Source organism: Zingiber officinale, chromosome 4A, assembly GCF_018446385.1.
Source record: "Zingiber officinale cultivar Zhangliang chromosome 4A, Zo_v1.1, whole genome shotgun sequence".
Taxonomy (NCBI): Eukaryota; Viridiplantae; Streptophyta; class Magnoliopsida; order Zingiberales; family Zingiberaceae; genus Zingiber; species Zingiber officinale.
The window spans coordinates 139,868,867-139,891,996 of record NC_055992.1 but is presented as its reverse complement, the minus strand read 5'-3'; the positions used below and the strand labels follow the sequence as shown (position 1 = coordinate 139,891,996).

General features: G+C 37.3%; 1 protein-coding gene across 1 annotated transcript; it reads left to right on the top strand.

Moving 5' to 3' along the window:
• Positions 1-9,070: 9,070 nt before the first annotated feature.
• On the top strand, positions 9,071-10,594 carry LOC121972848 (probable protein S-acyltransferase 22). Its single transcript, XM_042524472.1, has 5 exons — positions 9,071-9,155; positions 9,377-9,505; positions 9,602-9,682; positions 10,020-10,214; positions 10,544-10,594. Exons 1-5 carry the CDS (start codon positions 9,135-9,137, stop codon positions 10,592-10,594), a joined length of 477 nt encoding a protein of 158 aa, XP_042380406.1. The 5' UTR covers positions 9,071-9,134.
• Positions 10,595-23,130: the final 12,536 nt, after the last annotated feature.

Here is a 23,130-nt window from a genome sequence, read left to right as displayed (position 1 = left end):
GAACCAAGAATTTAACCCTGCTCCAAAACCATTAAGTGGTGATGAAATTTTTGAAAGAGTTGAAAGAATTAATTGTCATTGGGGAAAAATGAGTAGAAAGTCTCAGTCGAATGATGATGTAAAATCATGCTGGAAAAAAAAATCAATTTTCTTTGAACTTCAGTATTGGAAACATCTATACATTCGACATGTTCTTGATGTGATGCACATTGAAAAGAATATTTGTGAAAGTCTTATCGGAACGTTACTTGATATTCCAGGAAAAACAAAGGATGGAGTAGCAGCGAGATTAGACCTTTTGGAAATGAATGTCAGGACAGATTTGGCACCAAGGATGGGGGAGAAGAAAACATTTTTGCCAGCAGCCTGTTATACACTTAGTAAGGATGAGAAAAGGAAAATTTTGAATTCTTTGTTTGGAATACAACTTCCATCATGTTACTCATCTAATGTTAAAAACCTCGTGTCGTTGAAGGACTTAAAACTTATTGGCCTTAAGTCACACGACTACCACGCTTTAATGCAACAATTGCTTCCTGTGGCGATACGTGGTGTTTTGCCCAAACATGTTAGAGACACTATCACTCGCTTGTGTTTCTTCTTCAATGTGTTATGTAATAAAGTGATAGATGTTTCAAGGATGGATGATATGCAAAGAGAGATTGTGACAATATTGTGTTTACTTGAAAAGTATTTCCCTCCTTCATTTTTTGATATAATGATTCATTTAAGTGTTCATCTTGTGCGGGAGGTGAAACTGTGTGGACCGGTTTGGTATAGGTATATGTATCCATTTGAAAGATACATGAAGATTTTGAAAGGTTATGTGCGAAATCGCAATCGACCTGAAGGGTGTATGGCTGAATCTTTTGAAGAGGCTGTTGAATTTTGCTCAGACTATCTGTCTAGTGTGCACACAATTGGGATCCCATCAAGTCATCGACAAATAGAACTTACTAAGCCTTTATCAGGTGCAGTAGTCTACTCCACTACTCACGATGAGTTGACGCAAGCACATCGTTATGTATTGGCAAATGATGCTGAGATTGATCTCTATATCGAGTAATGTATATAACTTATTAATATTTTAATGTGGTTTGCTTACATTCTGTTGGTTTATTTATACCAAATAATTTGATTAGGGAACACATGACGTATTTGAATGCAAGATTTCGTAAGGCTAAGTCCAAGAAGTGGTTACAAGATGAGCATAATCGAACGTTTATTACTTGGTTGCGTGATCGTGTAAGTTTCTTTAGTATTACATATTGGCATACATTCATTTTCATATTTATGCATAATTAAAAATTTATTGCATAAAAAATTTAGGTTGTTGATGTAGTTGACCATTCCACTCATCAAGTTTCAGAAAGATTGATGTGGATAGCTCATGGGCCTAACAAGCAAGTACTAAAATACTCTAGCTATTTGATTGATGGGGTTACTTATGCTACAAAAGAGCGTGATGCTATACGAGTTGTTCAAAACTCCGGAGTCAACTTAGTTGCAAAGACAATGCAAGTTGCAAGTGCAAAGGATAAAAATCCTATTGTGTCAGATATGGTTTTTTATGGAGTTATAGAAGAAATATGGGTAGTTGATTACCATAAATTTCAACTTCCAATGTTTAAATGTAATTGGGTGGAGCATAATAACGGCATTAAAGTAGATGATCTTGGTTTCACATTGGTAAACCTCAAGAGACGTGGATTCAAATCGACGCTTTTATCCCGGCAAGCCAAGCAAAGCAAGTATTTTACATCAAAGATCCCGAAGATCCTTTATGGAGTGTTGTACTTGCAACACCAAACAGAGACTACTTTGAATACCTAAAGGGCGAAGAGTTAGAGGACACTGCTATCCACTATCAATGTTTTAGTAGGGGGTTACCATCAATGGATATTGACGGAGAAGATGATAATGAACCACCATGTATTCGTGAAGACTGTGATGGAAGTTGGATTGACAATATTTAATTGCTGAATTTTTGCTTTTGAATATAAGTGTGTAAACAATTTACCTATGAGGATGAATTTGTGGACAATATTAATATGTTATATTCCTCACTTTAATTCGAATCAGATATGTTGTGATGTTGCTGCAAGTTTCTGCTTTTATCTTTTATTTTTTTCATACTGTTGTGAATTTGTTGGTGTAAATATATCATCTTGCTGTGAGTTTATGCATGTTTCTAACTAAACTTATGTTGATCAGTCTAAGTTGTTACAGATCAATGGATTCTACTAGAAAGAGTAAGAGAATAGGGCAACTTGCAAAGTTGGACAAGGGTAAAGAAGTCATTACAGCTGCCCGTGAAGAGAGTTGCGAGGGTGATAAAGTGTTGGATTCCAAAGACACTATCTCCTCAAGAACTTCTAGAGGTCGCACACAGTTGGATAAGATTACAAAGCAAAGAATGCAAGGTATTAGAAATGAGGTGTCATTCAATAATTTTGGACAACCGATAGGACCAGCTGCTGTAGCCATGCAAAGTTACATTGGTGTCTTGGCTCGGCAAAAGGTTAATATTAAATACAAGACATGGAAGCAAGTCCCAATTGCTGTCAAAGAATTAATATGGGAATCAGTCAATGTAAGCAAGTTAGCATGTTTTAACAATTATAATATTTCACTACTAATGATAGATATATTTTATGTTTGTCTTAATTAATCTTATTAATGTTTTCCACTTATTTGATGTACAGTTGATTTATAATGTTGACTCAAAGTGGAAAAAGGGATGTTTGAGGTCTGCAAACAGTAAGTGGAGGCAATACAAGACCCATCTCACCCAAAAATTTATTTTAAGCAGGCGTGACAAACCTGAGGAGTTGAATGAGCCACCTATTGGCTTTGAAATTACAAGAGAAGATTGGCGTGCGTTTGTCATTAGTCGCATTTCTGAAGATTTCATTGTAAGATTCTAAATTTTTTCTTTTGAAACTATTCGATCATAATTCATTATGTATTATTCAAATTTGATATGTCGCCTGTTTGAAATAACTAGAAACTCAGTGATCAACAAAAAGAGCGAAGGAAAAAAAATAGATATCCTCATCGACTCTCACGCAAAGGGTATGCACGCTTTGCTGAAGAAATTGTAAGTATTTTTAAAATATATTTCCTCTAAGAACCTCTAATTGATTCACATTAAATTATTTCACATTTGTTATTTGATTTTTCTTTGTTGTAGGGGACTGAATTATGTGATGATAATGACATCAATAGAGCTATTATGTGGAAGAAAGGACGCGCCAACAAAGGAGGAGAGTTTGAAGGTGAAGATTTGGTGGACACAGTACACAAGATTGTAAGTAAATTTTCATGTTCTTCTGATAATGACTTCAATATATCTTCTAGTTTTCGAGAGTAAAGTTGCATGCATACATACCCTTTGCGTGAGGAAGCCAAGGCAAGCAGTGCAATGAGGAGTTTAACAGCCATTCCTTGCATAGCTTGAATTCTCAGTACTAGAGCATGTATTGAGGAAGTAAATGGTGAATGAATGCATAGAGAGCTTAGAGGTGACGGGTTTATATAGAACAGATGTGGACTTCAATATATCTCCTTGGCACTTTTTTTTATTATATAGAGCTGTGAAGGGTTGTTGGAGAAGATGGTTTCGTGAGGGAAGGAAGACCTTGGTCACAGTAAGAACACATATGGTTTTGGCAGAAGGGTGGTTGATGGTGTAGTTGGGCAACAAAAATCCTATGAAAGAAATGGCTTGTAGTGGGGGAAGAGTATTTGCCAACAAGGAACATAGGAGACATTGAAAAAAGGTACTATATAAGGAAATTATAAACTATGTATTTATATGTCATACCCTATATGTCTAGAAAGTGAGTGCTCTATTCATATTATTTTCTCAGAACATGATGTTGGTGCAATTGTGCCTCAAGTGGTCAACGTCAATGGAGATGTATCACATAGGGTTTAAGTTAGGGTTGCATACAATGGAATGAAAGTAGTGGTGAGGCATTTGGCCAATCGTAGGAAGGGTTGTAGCCTTTGGACATGTGGAAGATATGGAAGATGTGAGGTCTTGAGCAAGCTAGCGAAGTCCTTAAAGGGTAATGATCTTATAAATATGTTAAACTGTAATTTTGGGGTTCACGTGAATGGGGCAACATTATCCAAGAATGATGTGAGTAAATTTGACTTGTAGAGGACCTTCGATCTAGTAACATGAGTTTCTTGTTGTAGTTGATGTCCAAGCTCGATCCCAAAGCTTTACATAGTGTTACGGAGGTGTAAGCGAGCAAAATTGGAATCTTTAAATAGATTGAGTCCACTAGTGTTCAGTCAACTGTTGAGTTGTCTACAGACTATTTGTTCGTGAATAAAATGCGCTCTATTGTACTTGAGTTGACTAAATAAGGAATCCAATTGACTAAAGAGAATTTGAGTCAATTGAAACTTTAGTTAGTTGATTTTTAAACTGTCAATAAGAGATGCATGAATTTTTATTTGAATTTGAGTCAATTGAAGTAGATTTCAATTGTCAAGATAAGTTCAAAAAGTATTATTGGTTAGCTGCAGAGTCCTCTTTATACAAACAATGAGCATGTTTCTTCTTAGAATAATGCATGAAAAATCATATTTGATTTCTAGCTTTGTTTGGCCGAGATAAATGCAACTTAGTGCTATCAAAAGGCTTCTTCTACAAGGTCTTTGTACGTGTGGGTTTATATAGAACAGAACCGGCCTGGACATCAGTATTTTTTAAACCAATATTGCATATCCTTGGTAATTATCCTTGGTAAAGTACTGATAATTCTTTTTAATGTTGCATTACAGGATGAATATATACAGCAAAAGAGGGAGGGTAAGCTGCAATGCGAAGGAGCAAAAGAGGATATTCTTACCAAGGCACTTGAAACTCAGGAATATTCTGGGCGTGTCCGGGGTATCGGAGGTCATATCAACCCAACAATCTATTTCAATGTTGGTAGAACAAGGAAGAAATATGATGTTACCCTAGATATAATCGCTGAGCATAAAAGGGAGCTGAAGGAGGCGAAGATGCAAATTTTAGAACAAGATGTACGCATCCAAAAACTTGAAGCATTAATGCATAAAAGGGGTGCATGGGACAATTCAATTGATGACAAAGGCAGTTGCTCTGTGAAGTTTCATCAGAAGAATATTGAAGAAGATGACGTACAGATTGTGGGTAAAGACGAAGTTTTACAGGTAAAATACAAGTTATAGTGATATTCATTATTATTATAGCATTATAAACTAAATATAATCAACATGTTTTTTTTAATATTTTAGGGTCAATCAGTTGCATTGACATTGGAATCTTGCTCAAATATTGCTGCATATGGTACAATTGTTTGTTTCAATGGCATGGAAAAAATGCTTCATGGTATTCCATTTCCCAAGAATTGCATTCGAGTCTCCATTGATCAAGCAGTGGACATATCCGCTCCTTTGCCATATCCAATTCCAAGTGAATGTGAAGTAATTGGTGATGCCATAGGAACTGTTGTGGCTTGGCCTGAACAGCAGATTGTGAAGCAAGATGAGGTATATGAGCTATTATATTTCTAATTATATTGTCACTTTAATATTATATTTCTAATTATATTGCCACTTTATTATTATTCAACCTAGCTATCTAACTTGTTTATATTTGAAATTATTAGAAGCCTAGAAGGAAGAAGTTTGAACGAAAAAAATCAAAACCTACTTTGTCAACAAGTGTACCAAGAGCATTACATATGTTATATTGTTACAGTAAGCATGCTCTAGAGGGAGGAAAATGTATATCAATGTGCTTAGATAATGAAGTGTTTGATGAAGATTGTGAACTTTTTCTTGACCTTGAGGACATCAATTCTTTGTAATTTGGAGGCAATTTCAGGAAATTTGATCGTTGCCTACATATGGTAAGTAAGTTTATTTAAGCAATTTCAGCAACTTTTTCATCACATGTTTGCTTCCCAATTTTAGCAACTTATTATGGTTTATTGTTACAATTTCACCAACTTATTATGAGTGATCATTATTTTTTAATCCACATGATTGTTTTGTTAGTAAATTTTATTATTTAGTATCTAAATATTATTTTCTCAGTTGCAACTGCATTGCTTTACTTATGCTGGGAAATTACTGCATTGCTTTATGTTTGCTGGGAAATTCTAATATCTAGCAAGACAGAAAATCCCTGATTTGAACTGCAAGAAGTTTACTAATATTGTTGTGTGAACAAGTTTACTCTTGAAAAATTCAACTTCTAGTAATTTTCTCATACCATGTTATTCTCATACATTTCTGGTATGTTTAATATGCAAGACTGTTCATAGTAAGTTCTCATGTATGGATGTTACTATCATCAGCCATAACTTAGTGTTATGAGTGATCATTATTTTTTCCAACTTATTATGAGTGTTTTGTATCTAAATTTTATTATTTAGTATCTAAATATTTTTTTCTTTGCAATGATAGGTGTCTATATAAAAAGATGGTGAAAGATACCAAGACAAAGAAATTCAGATTTATGAATCCTCACAAACTCCCATATCTGGCAAAAACGGCACAAGACAAATCAGTTAAGCTTGAAACCCTGAATCAAAGGGCAACTCTTTTAGCAGATAAGCTGACAAGTGCATCAACAGATCAACTAGTGTTAGTGCCATGTAATGTCGGGTAAGCAAGAAGTAAAACATCACTTTCAATTGCTTCCTTTCGATAATTTATTCAATTTTATGATCTAATCCTATGTATATGCCTAGTTTCCATTGGAATCTTAGTGTTATTGAACCTTACAAGGATGCTATTTACCTGCTGGATTCCCTAAGTTGCCGCATTCGCGATGATGATTCAAAATACGTAATGGAAATGTGAGTTCAGATTTCTTTTAGTAAATATTTATTATAATAAAAATCTTATTTAACAAATATTCTTAACGTATGAAGGGCCTTAAAATTGTTTAATTCAACCAAGGGAAGGAAAGGTAGGAAAAATGTTAAGTGGGAAGTAGTTAAGGTATGTGTACTTTTGTTTAACATATATTGTAATGTGTATAATTTTCATTAACAATTTGACTCTAATTACTATATATAGGCTCCTCAACAACCGGATGCGAAACAATGTGGTTTTTTTGTGATGCGCTTTATGAGAGAAATTATTGAAGAAGTTGAGACTATTGAGAGAGATTCACTGCAATCAATAGTAACATTATTTAGCTTATCTCAAATTATTTGACATAAACTATTTAAAATTGCAAAGTGATCAGTGTTGATTATTTTTTCCATTAACATAAATTGTGTATGCTCACAGTTCACAAAAAAAGGGTACTCTCGTGAACAAATTGATGAGGTTCGGTCCGAGTTGGCGGAGTGCATACAAGATCATATTTATGAATAGGTATGGAATGATAGTTGCCATAATTCTATTTAGATTTAAGTTCATGGAATGGTGGTTTTTTTTGGTGGAATCATAGTTAATGCCAATTTTTTTGATGCAGTGCATAGTTACCAGATCGACCTTGAGCAGTTGACCCCAAAGAAAAGTTGTCACTGAAGTTTAAAAACTTGTGAAAATTTTTAGTGAATGATGATGTTTTGTGAATGATGATGTTTTGGAAAAATTGTCACTTAGGTGAAAGGATGTTTTTTGGATTAATATGCAAGTACAAAGCACTGTATTATATGTTATTCTGTAAAGTTCTGTCAGTGTAAATTATCTAGTTTCTTTATCAAGCTTTTGTTCCACTATTGGGTTTGTTTTTCTAATAATTACTCGTGCAGCAAAATACTGAGCAAGAAGCTGTAGATCTTATAATCAGGTAAAGTAGAAAAAGTTAACTACTTCATTATGCTTTCATCTTAGTATTTGTATATTTGATTTGTCTTCTTTGAACCAGCTTCAAGTCAAAAAGCCAGATCCTCTAGATAGCTGTTAAAAATAAGGTATTATTTGGTTTGTCAGTGATCTTAATATTTGGTAATATTTGGTCTTTCATGCTCACGACAGAGTTCCAACGCTGCATGATTACCTTGTTCAAGCAGATTGCTCGCTGCCTCAGTAGCTCGCATTTTCAGGTTTGTTTCATCATTGATATTCCTTCTTTTTAGTGTTCTATATTAAAAGGAAATACTAACTGTCGATGAGATTGTTATCCTCTTGCTTGAACATGAACCAAAGTATTAGTGTTCAAGCAGATTGTTCTATATTCCTTGCTTGATGTGTTTAAGGCATTCAAAGCTATTGGCCTCATCCGGTGGGTGGCTGTTCAGAAGACTGCTCGTGAGGGGATGCAGTGGGTTTCAATTGGCAATGAGGTGACATAGTAGGTTTCAACCGACAAAGAGGAACACATGAGGTGTTAAAGGCGGCAAGCGGTGGTGCAGTTCATAGGAGCATACCAGTAGTTTTGTTCTTTTTCGTGTGCCAGTTGGCAGATGGAATGAATTTTTTTTCCCTGTGCCAACCAGCATGGACAAAATTTAAAACTTCGAGGCTTCTAAAGTTGTTGGTCTCTTCCTGATCAATACTTTTAATCTTCCATCTTAACTAAGGTAATATTTCTTCGCCATTTCGTGTTCTGGTGTTTGGATTGCTATGGATGGAGAAGTTGTGCAATAATTCAGAGTGATGCCACCGTTGGGATTCGAGGTGATAAGTTGCAAATTTCTAGGCTAACCAAAACAATGTGGGTGCTTCTCATGTGGTGTGGTAGGATGTCTTAAAAAGAATAGGACAGTAAGATGAGTAATTTACTTTTTTTGATTGCTTGATCAGATGGCCTTTGGACAAATGCATAACCATAAAAGATGGATAATTCAGAATATTGGTTATTAGGGAGAAAGGTGATAGAGATCTCATTTACGATGAGCCACACAATCTTTTCAAGAAAATAAAGTTCTTATGTGCTTTATATTAACTTGGTTTTTCTCTAATGATTTCTATCTGTTTGTATTGCAGGTTCTAAAATATAGTAAGCATTGTAGAGTCTGTGACAAATGCGTTGATGGCTTTGATCATCATTGCAGGGTGAGGGTTTTCTCCATTCACAACCTTATATGTTTTGTTATCTTGTAGTAATATGCAGTATTCATCTTTCCTTGTAGTGGATCAATAACTGCATAGGAAGAAAAAATTACAAAAGGTTCTTCATCCTCATGGTGTTTGCTCTTCTCTTGGTAAGCACAAATATTTCCTACCATTCCAATAGTTGTATTCATTAATCATAGTGATTGACACTATTTTCTTAGTGTAGATTTATCATCTGTGTGCATCAACTTAGAAGATACTATTTTCTTAGTACGTGAAGGACCTGATACATAGAATGCATTTTATGTCAGGTCCTTTTCATTCTGATTGACTATTGATTGGTCTCCATGCTTTGTGCACCTTGGGCCAGCTTATTCTGCAGTGGGCTGTTGGGATGCTTGTGCTGATACTGTGTTTTGTTGAGAGAAGGAGATTTTCTGCTGAAATTGTTTCAAAGCTGGGTAGTAGCTTTTCCTTGGCACCCTTTATCATTGTGGTGGTGAGTACTCAGAAGAGAAAATGAATGAAAATCACACATCATAATGAGGATTTTTCAAGGTTCTGATACTAATTTGATAATGTCTCTATAATGCAGGCTGTGTGCACTTTATTAGCCATGGTTGCTACTCTTCCAGTTGCACAACTTTTCTTCTTCCATATTCTTTTAATAAAAAAGGTACACTACTTTCATATTTCTACTTGTGACACAGCAAACACTACCAGTTACACAGCTCCTACATTTATATAAAACAAACCTATGTATCCGGTCAAATATCTCTATTTCAAGGAATATATCTTTTATATTTTCAAATTCTTTGCATTCATCCATACACTGAGCATTACTGAAACTTATTATCCAACTGAACTATTACAGCTTGTTATTTAACTGATAGATTTTCCATAGTGGAAAACAAATAGTAGAATTTGAACGATATGGTGTTGTTTATTCATCAATTCTGGAGAAAATTGACACTTTAACTAGCTCATGCTACTCTACATGGATGCGCTTACAGGGAATCAGCACCTATGATTACATTATTGCTTTGAGGGAGCAAGATCAGGAGCAGGAGCAACTTGCTGTTGGTGGGCAGCAAAGTCCGCAAATGTCCCAAGTGAGCTCTTTTACTGGACTAAGCAGCACCAGTTCTTTCAATCAATTCCATCGCGGTGCATGGTGTACTCCGCCAAGATTATTCCTTGAGGATCAGGTATCATACTTTCATTATTTAGAAAGTTATTGTGAATGTAATTTACCATGGTTAAGATTATTTTTGAAAAACCTTTTAATAAGATTTTTTTTACTGTACGAGGCAAATCCATTTAATTAAAAGTTTTTTTTTGGTAAAAAAGCCTAGTTGTAAATCTTTATCAGCACTTCATTCATTTCTCCTTATTCATCATTATCGTATTTTTGAATAAAAATTGAAATAACAAATGTAATCCACTTGCTTATTGTACACTTGGTTCAATGGTTAGCGAACTTAGGTGTGTGCTGTTTGAATTTTGTTTTCATGCATTGACCTCTTTAGATGATTAGCCAGCGGAACTTCTCCGTCAGGGCGGCGAAGAGGAGGAGAAACGCCCGTAAGGGGCCCCAGCAGAACGCCCGGCTCGACCTGTCTCGGATCCTCAGGACGGAGGCCGCCGTCCTCGGAGTCGAGCGCAAGGCCGGCTCTGCCAAGTTCACCCGCCTCTGGCCCAGAGCAGTGCTTGAGGCGCTCGATAATTCCATATCCGCTAACCAATGGGAATCCGCTCTCAAGGTACTCCGACCCTAATTTTTCCCCTTTCTACAGCGAAATTGATTGCTTACGTCCTCAAAATTTGTTCCCCTTGTCTAGGGATTCAATTTGACCGACCCTAATTCTTCTGATTTATGTTGTAATATAACTGATAGCATTGCAGTTCATCTGACTAATGAGATTGTAGGGTTTCTGTATACTATAGATCTTTGGACTGGTTCGGAGACAGCATTGGTATCAGCCAATTTCCCGAACCTATGCAAGGCTATTAACCATGCTGGGCAAGTGTCGGCAACCTGATCATGCAACTTCACTTTTCAGAGTGATGCTGTACGAGGGCCTCAAACCAACGCTTGATGTTTACACATCACTTGTTGGCGCATATGGTCATAGTGGCCTGCTAGACAAGGCAATTTCTACACTTGAGGAGATGAATGCAATTTCTGATTGTGAACCAAATGCTCATACATACACCGTCCTCATTAGCAGTTGTTGCAAACTTAGGCGCTTTGAGTTGATTCCGCAATTGCTTATGGAAATGTCTTATTTGGGGATCGAGCCGAATACAGTTACTCATAATACCATTATAGATGGTTATGGGAAAGCTAGGATGCTTGAGGAGATGGAGAGTCATTTGTCAACTATGCTTGAGACTGGAAAATGCTTGCCTGACATATATACAATGAATTCCATGCGATGGACACCAACAACCGGGGTTAGTCAATGATGAGGTTTTGTAAAACTTGTGTGTTTGAAAAATTATTGTCATGAAGTTAAGGATAACTTGTATGATACAAATTTAATTTGTGGATCAATATGTATACATTTTGTTTGTATAATATAAAGTTTTATTTATTTGTTAAATAGTCTTCTTATAAAAATGATTGTGGTTGTGGATATTCAATTATATGTAAATTTTGAGTATTTTTTATAATTTTTGCTATTTAATTAAGAAAAACACTATTTTTTATAAATTTAAAAAGACAACGTTTTTAAGTAATAAAAGACAACGCTTAAAAAATAATGTCTTTGAGACCAACCACAACGCTTTTAAAGCGTTGTCTTTGATATGTGCATTTTTACAACAGCATCTTTAACAACGCTTTTTAAGAACGAATAGACAACGCTTAAAAAGTGTTGTCTTTGTGACCAACCACAATGCTTTTAAAGCGTTGTCTTTGATATGTGCATTTTTACAACAGCATCTATAACAACGCTTTTTAAGAACGAAAAGACAACGCTTAAAAAGCGTTGTCTTTGTGACCAACCACAACGCTTTTAAAGCGTTGTCTTTGGTATGACTTTCTACAACACCATCTACAACATCACTTTTTAAGTACATACGACAACGCCAAAAAAGCGTTGTTGTTTAGCTTTTTTCTTGTAGTGAGTGCGCCCTTAAAACAAGAACCCTACTCCAGCCAAATGACCAGACTGCCCTCCTTCTTCCTCTTTATTCCCTCTCTGCCCTCAAGCAATATCCGCATCAAGCTATTTTTTCTAAAATCGACTGATAGATCAAAAAACATCAAATTGATATAAACAAGTTCTTATATATTCATCTATCTCTCTTGATTATATCTATGCCTACAAATATCAATTTGACCTAATACATTAATAGCAATAATTTTTTGAACATGAATTAAATTTTTTAAATATATTCATATTTAAAAAATTATTGCTCTCAATTTATTATGTCAAATTGAAGTTTGAGGGTATTGATGTAATCAGGAGAGGTAGACAAATATATAAGAACTTGTTTCATGTCAATCCGAGTTTGTTTGATCCATTAGTCGATTTTGAGCAAAAACAGCTAATGGACCCAATGAACTTAGATTGACATGAAATAAATTTTTATATGTTCGTCTACCTCTGCTGATTATATTCATACCCTCAAATTTCAATTTGACCCAATATTGAGAACAATGATTTTTTGAACATGAATTGAATTTTTCAAATATATTCATGTTCAAAAAATTATTACTCTCAATATATTGAGTCAAATTAAAATTAGAGAGCATGGATATAATCAGAAGAGGTAAACGAACATATAAGAACTTGTTTCATGTCAATACGAGGTCATTTGGTCCATTAGTTGATTTTAAACATGAATTGAATTTTTTAAATATTTTTGATTAAAAAAATTATTACTCTTAATATACTGGGTTAAATTGATGTTTGAGAATATAGATATAATCAAGTGAACTAGTCAAACACATTGAATCTAGTTTCATGTCAATCCGATGTCATTTGGTTCATCAGCTAATTTTGGGCAAAAACGGCTTATGGATCAAACGACCTCAGATTGACATAAAACTAGTTTCTATGCGTTTATCTACCTCTCCTGATTATATCCATGCCCTCGAACTAGTTTCAAATATTTTTATATTCAATAAATTATTGATCTCAATATATTGGGTTAAATTAAAGTTTGAGGGCGTGGATATAATTAAAGAGGTAGACAAACGCATACGAACTAGTTTCTGTTAGTGCAGATTGCACTAACGGTCTAACTCGGGTTTTGATGAATGACAAGGAAGTTAAGTTAGGTGTTTTGTGATCTAATTGCTTTTATTGAATATACAAGAACTGATCAGGCACCAAGATGAAATCCAACTAGGTCCGCGGGATTGGATTGCTGGTGCAAAGTCCAGATAGGTCAATGGGCCGACCGAATATCTGGCAGGAAGACTGGTTGGATCTGCTGGACCAAACAACTGGCAGAAATCCATTTGGGTCTGCGGACCGGATAGCTGGCATAAAGACTTGGTGGGTCAAGAGGCCAATCAACCGATTACAAGTTGGTAAGTAGAGATAAGTCACTGGAGGAGGGTGACTAAGTAAGGACACGTCCTGATTGAGGACAGTAGGCGTCGGTCCAAGTTAGGTCCATTTGGATCCTTAATCTGAGACCTTGACTAGTTCCTGGTCCTAGGAGGATAAGAGCTAATTACTAGTTTTTATTTTTCACTGTGCTAACTTTATTTTGCATGATAGATGTTTTAGTTTTGGACTAACACAACTTGCAGGGCAAAAGGAGCAAAAAGCCTTCGGATGAACAGTATCCGAAGGCGCCTTCTGTAGGATAACTTTTGGACCTTATCGCAGATAAGGCATAGCGAAGTTGGGATTAGATTTCTCAGGTTGGAGGCACCTTCAAGCTTATGGAAGGTACCTTCCACAGCCTTTATAAGGGCTATTCGACCAAGCTTCAAAAAAATAACATCCATACAAGCTTTTGTGCGTCCATTTGAGATCCCAACTGCTCCAGCTTCCTTTTGTGCCACTGCTACGACGTTGCTGCACCCGACTGTTGCCAAGGAGCCGACCGACACTAAGCTTAAGCTAACAATCTTCCAAGGAGTTGGGTAACGATTTGTAATTTGTACATTTTACTACTTGCAAAAGGACAAGTGCAGGGTGTTGCACTTGTTCCCTCTTTCTGTGTACTCGATTTCCTTTCCCGGAGGTACCGAAAAAAGTATTTTAGTTGATTGTCCATCGATAGGTCCATAGGACCTGGGTCTTGGAATAGGAGTCGCCGAAAGCTCTGAACCAAGTAAACCAACCGTGTCTGTTTTGGTTTTCTTACTTATCGTTTGATTCCTCTGTTTTTCCACTGCACATACTCATGTTTTTTAGTTAAATAATAAAATTAATTTTTGAAAAACACATGATCCACCCCCCTCTCACGTGTGTATCGATCCAACAAGTGGTATCAGAGTATGTTCTGCTCTAAATTGGTGCAACAACCAATCAAGCCAGGGGAAATTTTTTTTTATTTCTGTTTTCTCATATTCTAATTGGTGCAACTTACCCTTTCAAATAATGACTTCTCATTCGATTTTTAACTCAAAGTTGGTGCAACACCACTCGAGTTCTTCGAAATTTCTTTTTACTTCTCAAACTCTACTAATCCAAGACAAGTCTTAGTATCTTTCTTTAGTTTTCTATCTTTAGTGCTAAATGGCCTAACTTGAGGGATACAATACTGCTTGTCCTCCTCTCTTCAATGGAGACGACTTCCCCTACTGGAAGAGGCGGATGGAAGTGTATTTGAAGACCGATTACAACCAATGGTTCAGCGTCATTAAAGGATACAAGACGTCGGTCGACCACAACTCCGGAATTCCAATAGACTCGGAAAATTGGAATATGAAAATGAAGAAGAAGACCCAGATTGACTTCAAGGTCCTCAACACAATTCAGTGTGGGTTAACAAAGGAGGAACTGGACCACGTTAGCCCACACGAAAGTGCCAAAGAGCTATGGGACAAACTCATAGAACTACACGAGGGAACCAATGGCGAAGAGGTAACGAAAAGAAATATATTTTTGAATAAATTATTTAATATAAAAATACAGGAAAGTGAAATTGCTAGTCAGCTACATGCGAGGATAAAAGACACTCTTAATGGACTTCGCACAATCGACCACCAAATGAAGAACCAAGATCTTATAAGGTACACTTTAAACGCATTTCCTCGAAATGTATTATGGGCATCCATCGTAGATGCCTATAAGATCTCAAGGAATTTATCCAAATTAAAATTAAATGAACTTTTCTATGAATTATAGCTGCACGAACAAACTAACGCTAAACCGGAGAAAAGTATTGCTTTTATTGCAGGACCATCAAAAGAAAAGCTCAGAACCAAACTAGAATCTTAAGTTGAGACTGACCATGACACAAATGATGAAAAATACCTGGTGAACCAGGTAAGAAAGATATTGACCAGGAGAAAGAATAATTTCACCAAAAAGGACCTATAGAAAATCAACTCCACTTCAACCTCCAACAACAACAAGACCAATGCCACATGCTTTAGATGCAACAAGAAGAGACACTACAAGATCGACTGCCCAAATCCCAAGAAGAAGAAAGCCTTCAAGGCAACTTGGGACGAATCATTCGTGGAAGAATCAAATGGCGATGAACCAAAGCACACCAACTACCTCGCGCTGATGGCTTATAGACCAAAATCAGAAAGCAACTCAGAAGATAGGTCGGAACCCAAATCGAGTCACGAGTTCGCACTCATTTCCTAAGGTTCCGATGAGCTACAATTTACTTTAAGCAAACAGTTTTTTTAAATAATAGCATGTTTAAATAAAAAAAATTAATTAATTTTGAAAATAAAATAAATGAACTAAATATAGAAAATAAAATACTTAATGAACAACTAAATTCAAACTCAATAATTAAACAAATCAACCTGAAATCCTGACTCAAGTTGCAAAACTTAAGGAAGACAATTCCATATTGAAAGGTGAAATACTTAAACTAAAAGAACAACTAGAAAATTTTACAACCAGATCTAAATATTTTGATATAATACTTGGATCGCAAAAAGTTATGTACAATAAATTCGGACTCGGATATAAGTCCAGCATGACTAACAAAATGTTTATATCACTAATAAGTCAAAATAAGAAACTAACTAAAGTCTGGGTTCTGAAAGCGTACTTAACCACGCAAGTAGGACTCAATCATTTTTATATACCTAAAAATGAAATTCATTATTTAAAATCAAATCCAACTAAACCTATTAATTCAAAACCAAATCAAAATAGACCTTCAAAACTGAATTCTAAACTAAAAAATAAGATAAAATCAAACAATGCAAACTCAAATAAATTTAAATCAAATAACTACAAGGTTAATTTAAATCATCATCAAGTCTATTATAACTACAAAACTAATCGACATAAACATAAAACCTAAAAACCAAAAGTTCAATAAATCAGGGGAGCCTCCAAACTAGTTGGCACATCCAAAATCAATAAACTTACCCAAATGGGTAATTAAGACTAGTCTAAAAAGAGACAAAAGTTTAACTTGATCAACAGTACTAGTGAAATTTTGGATGATAGTAAGTTAGGAAAACTCTGTCTATGCATGTCTAGGAAGATATGACTTCGACCTGGTATATTTGGCTTAGTGGAACTAACTAAAGTTATCCCTTACAAATCCTAATCAGTTAGGCCAAAGTTTTATTATTAAGTTCAGTGGATAAGACTATTTGAAAATTTTTGAATGTATAGTTATTCTAATGATGTCCAAGTGACTCACCATAACTCAGAAGTTTATCCAAATAATGCTTATTTATTGAACCCAAAACTAAACTTGAATCTAACACAATGTTAAACTCAATCTTAAAATTCAACCTAATTCTTCTCATAATACTATAGGATTCCCTGATTAAAAATATAGATCAGGTCAGATAACTAAAGATTTAATTCAAATTCAACATCAAAGTAAATTAAAATGAATTAAAATAAATCAAATTAAATTAAAATAAATCAAATCAAATCAAATTAATTATAAATTAAACTAAATTAAATAAAATAAATTAAACTAAACTAAATTAAATAAAATAAATTAAATAAAAAATAAATGAAATTTAATTAATTAAATAAATAAAATTAAAATTAAAAACTTAAAAAAAAATGCTAACAGAAGACGCCTCTGAGACCACTGGAGGCGTCCTCGGAAAAGTGGGAAAAATCCGGTCCTAACTGACCGAAGGCGCCTTCCATCAAAATTGAAGGCGCCTTCGACCAAACCTTTTCCAGCGAACGGCGAGCGCCTTTGTTCGCGAATTTAGTCAGAACAAGGCACCTTCCAGCTGCCCTCACCCGTAATTTTTGAAATCTTTCATCTCCAAACCTCCTAGGTATACCTTAACTCAATATATCTAGTTATTATTTAGTTATGGGTGTATTTTCTTTGTCAATCTGTGCTTATATGCTGTTAGGAAACGATGACATGTTACCCCTAGCCCTAGTAATGGCCTATTTATTGATGCTAGGTTTCCCTCTGAGCAGCTTAGATTAGATTTTCTGAAGCATACATATGTTGCATTAACATCTAAATATCTAAGTAGGACTTTCTTTACCCAGTATTGCGCTTCTATTATACATATTATAGATTACTACCAGTTGGATAGGCTAGTTTACTGTAGTCATGTAGTAAATCTAGACTTATGTGCACAGTCTTATAACAATCTTATTAAGATTGATAACCTAACTTACTCTACTAGAGTTGGTGGGAAGGATTTGTTGGAGGATCGGTGGCCGGCTAGAAGGGGGGTTGAATGGACGGTGCCCCTAATTACCCGCTTCCTACGTATTCGTTAGTGCGCAAGCAGAAATACAAATACTAATTACAAATACAAAAGCTAATGACAAAGAAAAGAATAAGCAAACCAATGCACGTCGATGTAACGTGGTTTGGAGATGATGCTCCTACTCCACGGCTGCCCGTAAGGTGGACGATCCCGATCCTTCGGTGGATTAGCCCCCGGCAAACTCCGACTAAGCAACTCCTTATGGGTGGAGAAACCTCACCACAACACCAACCAAGAACACTTGGACACAAGAGACCTTGAGTACTTTGGTGACTACTAATTAGGCTTTAACCAAGTCTAATTTCGTCACCTTGGCCGGTCATCCCAAGCTCCTTCTTATAGAGATTGGAAGAAATCAGCAAGCTGATTTGCCCGTTACCAGTCGACTGGTGCCAGCCCAACGACTCTCTACCAGTCGACGCTATAGTGCACCAGTCGACTGCTACAGTGCATCAGTTGACTGCTACAGTAGCTGCTACAGTGCCGTCAACTGCTACAGCCCCCCCCGGATTTTTTCCCGAGTGCAATCTCTCATGCACTCGTACCCTCACGACTCACTTGACTCTTCTTTGCAGCTTTGACCTCTTGCCTTCAAGCTTACTTCCTTTGGCTCTCGTCCCTCGGATGCATCCAAACCCGCAACTTGTCCCCAATGTCATCCTTCGTGTATGCCTCGAAGTCACTTCCATCGGCCCTTATCCTTGCTGCCTTGTCCACGATCCCTCGGATGCTCCATCCTTCACCGGACCCGAAGCTATCAACCTGAGTCACATGTGTATCCTGCAGTCCTGCACAACTCAAGTACACATATCAAATAATAAGGGTGAACCTAACTTAAACCCTTTGCCCAAACACCAAAACACATGGTCCCGCGAACCATTGGGATTGCTCCAACAATCTCCCCCTTTTTTATGTTTGACAATACGTTTAAGTTAGGGAAAACAAATAACAAATAAACATGCTAAAAACAATGGACTTACGATGCCAAGGCTACACACTTGGACTTATACCGCCGAATGGACTTACGTTGCCAAGGCTACACACTTGGACTTACACCGCCGAATGAACTTACGTTGTCAAGGCTACACACTTGGACTTACACCGCCGAATGGAAATGCAACATGCATTGGAACCTATCCCAAGGCTCCCCTACACCTAAGCTCCCCAATGAGCTAGGATTTTTCCATAGGGATTTTTAAGAACCTATCACAAGGCTCCCCCTATGCAAAGGCATTTAAGGTTTTCTCAACTAAACATTACTTCTCCCCCTTTGCCTAACATCCAAAAAGCTCTCCAACAATATCCCAATTGTTGAAAATTATCGTCCAAACTGATCCAAACTCATGTATTTATCCCCCATGGATCCCATACATCTAAACGAGTTGATACGGTCAAGAACAGCACTGAAAAATAATATCAGGCTGGTATCAGTCGACTGCCCCTGAGTGCCAATCGACTGCCTCATTCGACAGAACCTTACAGAAGCATTCTGTGGTCGAAATCTACTGTTACCAGTCGACTGGTCTCGGCAACAGTCGACTGCCCTCATAAAAATGAGCTTACAGAGACATTTTGTGCTCAAAAATACTGTTACCAGTCGACTGGTATCTGTACTAGTCGACTGGTACCCTATTTCTGAAAAAATCAACCTTTTCATGCCAACTTCAGAAATGCACTAGAAATTCCCTAGACCTCCAAAAATCCTCAAATTTTGTGGAGAGGTCTATTGTACCCTTGTCTACTTGGGAAAAATATATTACAAAATGCATCTATCAACAATCCCAAGATTGACACAAAATCCAAAACTAGCTACATGGTTCAATTGAAGCTTGACCTAAAGTCCTAGTTTTGACTTCCTCTTGTTGTATTTGCCCATACCAACCCACAATACATCCCTAGCATTGGTTTATATGACATCTATACATCCAAAACCAATTATCATGTTATATGACCCCCAAATGTCATATTTCTTGCCTGAAACACAAATCATGTGTGCCAAATCCCTAGGTTTAAGACTCAAGTCCGTTTCCAAACCATTTGGCACACTTCATGGCTCCTCTAGACTCCCAAGTAGTACCCACTTGAGATCCATTGGCCATGAGTCCCAATTTGACTCTTTGAGCTCCCCCTAGAGCTCTTAACCTTAGCCATCTTCTTAGATGCTTTCTCCATTATGGCTAAACCACAGTGGTGCACCTTGGACACATCATCCTTGCCATAATCATATGCAACCCTAGCATATTTCTTCTCATTGGCTTTAGATGACTCTCCCTTGCCTTTATCATGTGCCACCCTAGCACATGGTCTCCTTTTGGCCTTGGAGGGATTAGATCGGTATCCCAAGCTCGATCTATCATTGTTGGGCCTTTGACTACCCAACATCATACTTAATTCCTTAGATCCAACATTAAATCTCTTAAGGAATTGTTCTAACTTATCAAGCTTTCCCCTTAAAGCTTGATTCTCCTTCTCTAGGTTCCTAACCCTAGAGTTAATTTGTCCACCTTGGACATTCCTAGACCTACCCTTCCTAGGCATATGTCTCCCCTTCTTGGGATTAATGCCTTGGTTCTCTATTACCTTCTTCTCCTTAGGTAATGAGAATTTAACTTTCCTAGGTCTATCATGCATAGGTCTCTTAGGGTTATGATCGATATTTACCCTATTTCTATCATGATATTTAAATCCAAAATTTTACATGGGTAAATAATAAGAATTATTCCTAGGATGCATGGAGGAATTTAAATTTGACTTCAAATTTAAATTAGGGTTTACCTTACCCTTTACCTTTGGAGCTCCCCCTTGACATGAGCCTCCATTCTTCTTCTCCTTCTTTAAATGCGCCAGCTTCTTGATTTCTTTCTTCTTTGGGCATTTGGTGTGGTAATGACCCCACTCACCACACGAGAAGCACACTATGTGCTTTTTCTCCTTCTTCTTCCTACAACTTAAATTAGATTTAAAATGAATTGAATTGAGTTTAGGAGATACATCTTTCTTACCCATAGGACATCTACTCTTGTAGTGCCCCTTTTCATTGCATCCGAATCACACAATGTGATCTTTTGACTTTGCTTCGGTGGAGGTACTCACTAGGTTGACTTCCAAGACTTCTTCTTCACTTGTCTTAGATTCTTCCTCGACCTTTGAGGATGTCTCCTCATCCACACTAGTGGATGACATTTCTTCATCCTTCTCCTCCTTCTCCTCGGAAGTTGAGTACTCGTCACCTTCAGGTTGCTCTTCCTCTACTTGAGCTTCTTCATCCATTTCTTTGGATTTTTCTTCTTCTTGTGTAGGTATAAGTTCTTTACCTAGAACTTTCTTTACTTTGCTCCACAAATCATGGGCATTCTTGTATTCACCTACATCACTCAATACGTTAGAAGGCAAAATATCTACCAAAATTGATATTACCTTATCGTTTGCCTTTGACCGTGTTGTTTGCTCTTTCGTTCAATGTCGTGGTCGGAGCTTCTTTCCTTTCTTGTCCTTCGGGACTTCAAATGACTCTTCCACCACCATCATTATGTCCCAATCCGTCTCGAAGAAGTTCTTCATCTTCACCATCCAAAAGGTGATGCCCCATAAGCTTCCTCCTTCGAACTTTGGTGGATCTATTAAGCCGGTCATCTTTGCTTCCTCGGCGGTCAGTCCGATGGAGAGCGGTCTCGCTCTGATACCACTTGTTGGAGGATCGATGGCCGGTTAGAAGGGGGATTGAATGGATGACGCCCCTAATTACTCGCTTCCTACGTATTCGTTAGTGCGCAAGTGGAAATATAAATACTAATTATGAATACAAAAGCTAATGACAAAGAAAAGAACAAGCAAACCAATGCACGTCGATGTAACGTGGTTCGGAGATGATGCTCCTACTCCACGGCTGTCCGTAAGGTGGACGATCCCGATCCTTCGGTGGATTAGCTCGCGGCAAACTCCGGCTACTCAAGCAACTCCTTATGGGTGGAGAAACCTCACCACGACACCAACCAAGAACACTTGGACACAAGAGACCTTGAGCACTTTGGTGACTACTAATTAGGCTTTAACCAAGTCTAATTTCGTCACCTTGGTCGGCCATCCCAAGCTCCTTCTTATAGAGCTTGGAAGAAATCAGCAAGCTGATTTGTCCGTTATCAGTCGACTGGTCCTTGCACCAGTCGACTGGTGCCAGCCCAACGACTCTCTCAACGACTCTCTACCAGTCGACGCTACAGTGCACCAGTCGACTGCTACAGTGCATCAGTCGACTGCTACAGTAACTGCTATAGTGCCGTCAATTGTTACATTACCCGCTGACTGCTACAGTACCCCCCGTTGACTGCTACAGGATTTACACTTCTCCCCCACTCTATTATATGATAGCCTAGGACTTAGGAGGTCTGCTTGTCCATTTTTGTGCTACCCTAGTAGGGATTTACCATTTTACGAACCCTACTCCCATATTATATTAAATACTATCTACATATATTTCTTTGGGGAGGAGAGATTACCTATAGTCACTGACTTTAGGTCACTCTCACTCAGGGTACAAGACTATATTTTATATTGAGTTCTTATCACCTATAGTTTGTCGATCACATCTCGCGACATTGCGATGATGCGACCATCTCATTCATTTTTTCTATATACACTATGCCAATGTCTTGACACTGACATTGCATTACACGTATTCCACAATGACATTCATGCATCCAGTCTTATCACCAAGCTACAGGTTCACATGCCATACTGCCATATTTTAACATATATATATTCTCATCCATAGGGGTAGATATGATGTAATATACAACCACTTCCCTTAGCGCATATGATGAGATTGGCTACCGTCAGTTTGCATTAGTGTATATAGACATCACTACTCAGGGGAGACTAGCTTGGAGAGCGGGACCACAACCAGATATACTAGGCAAGGCCGACAATGATTTTTCACCTATTATTCTGGTCGAGGGGGAGGAGTTGTCGACATTCATGGAGGAGGAGCTCTTAGGACATCCTCTAACTCCGACCGAGCCCTCAACCTCAACCAGTCCTCGACATCACTATCTGTTGAGGACCGACTAGCTCAACTCGAGGAGTCCTCCGCACAACTTCAGCAGTTAGTCACGGATGGATTCAGCACCATTCGAGGAGAGATGACTACCGGCTTCTCTGCTCTCCAGGAGGAGATGACCACTAGTTTTCAGCAGATCCTATGGACTGTACGAGCACTTAAGCAGCTTCAACCACCTCCAGCTGATGATTAGCTT

What these genes read in the sequence shown, in the direction of transcription:
- LOC121972848 (XM_042524472.1), top strand. Translation starts at nt 9,135, where the DNA reads ATGGTGTTTGCTCTTCTCTTG. An exon ending in TGGTGTTTGCTCTTCTCTTG is followed by an intron (nt 9,156 to 9,376) that starts GTAAGCACAAAT and finishes ACCTTGGGCCAG; the next exon opens with CTTATTCTGCAGTGGGCTGT. An exon ending in GATTATTCCTTGAGGATCAG is followed by an intron (nt 10,215 to 10,543) that starts GTATCATACTTT and finishes TTAGATGATTAG; the next exon opens with CCAGCGGAACTTCTCCGTCA.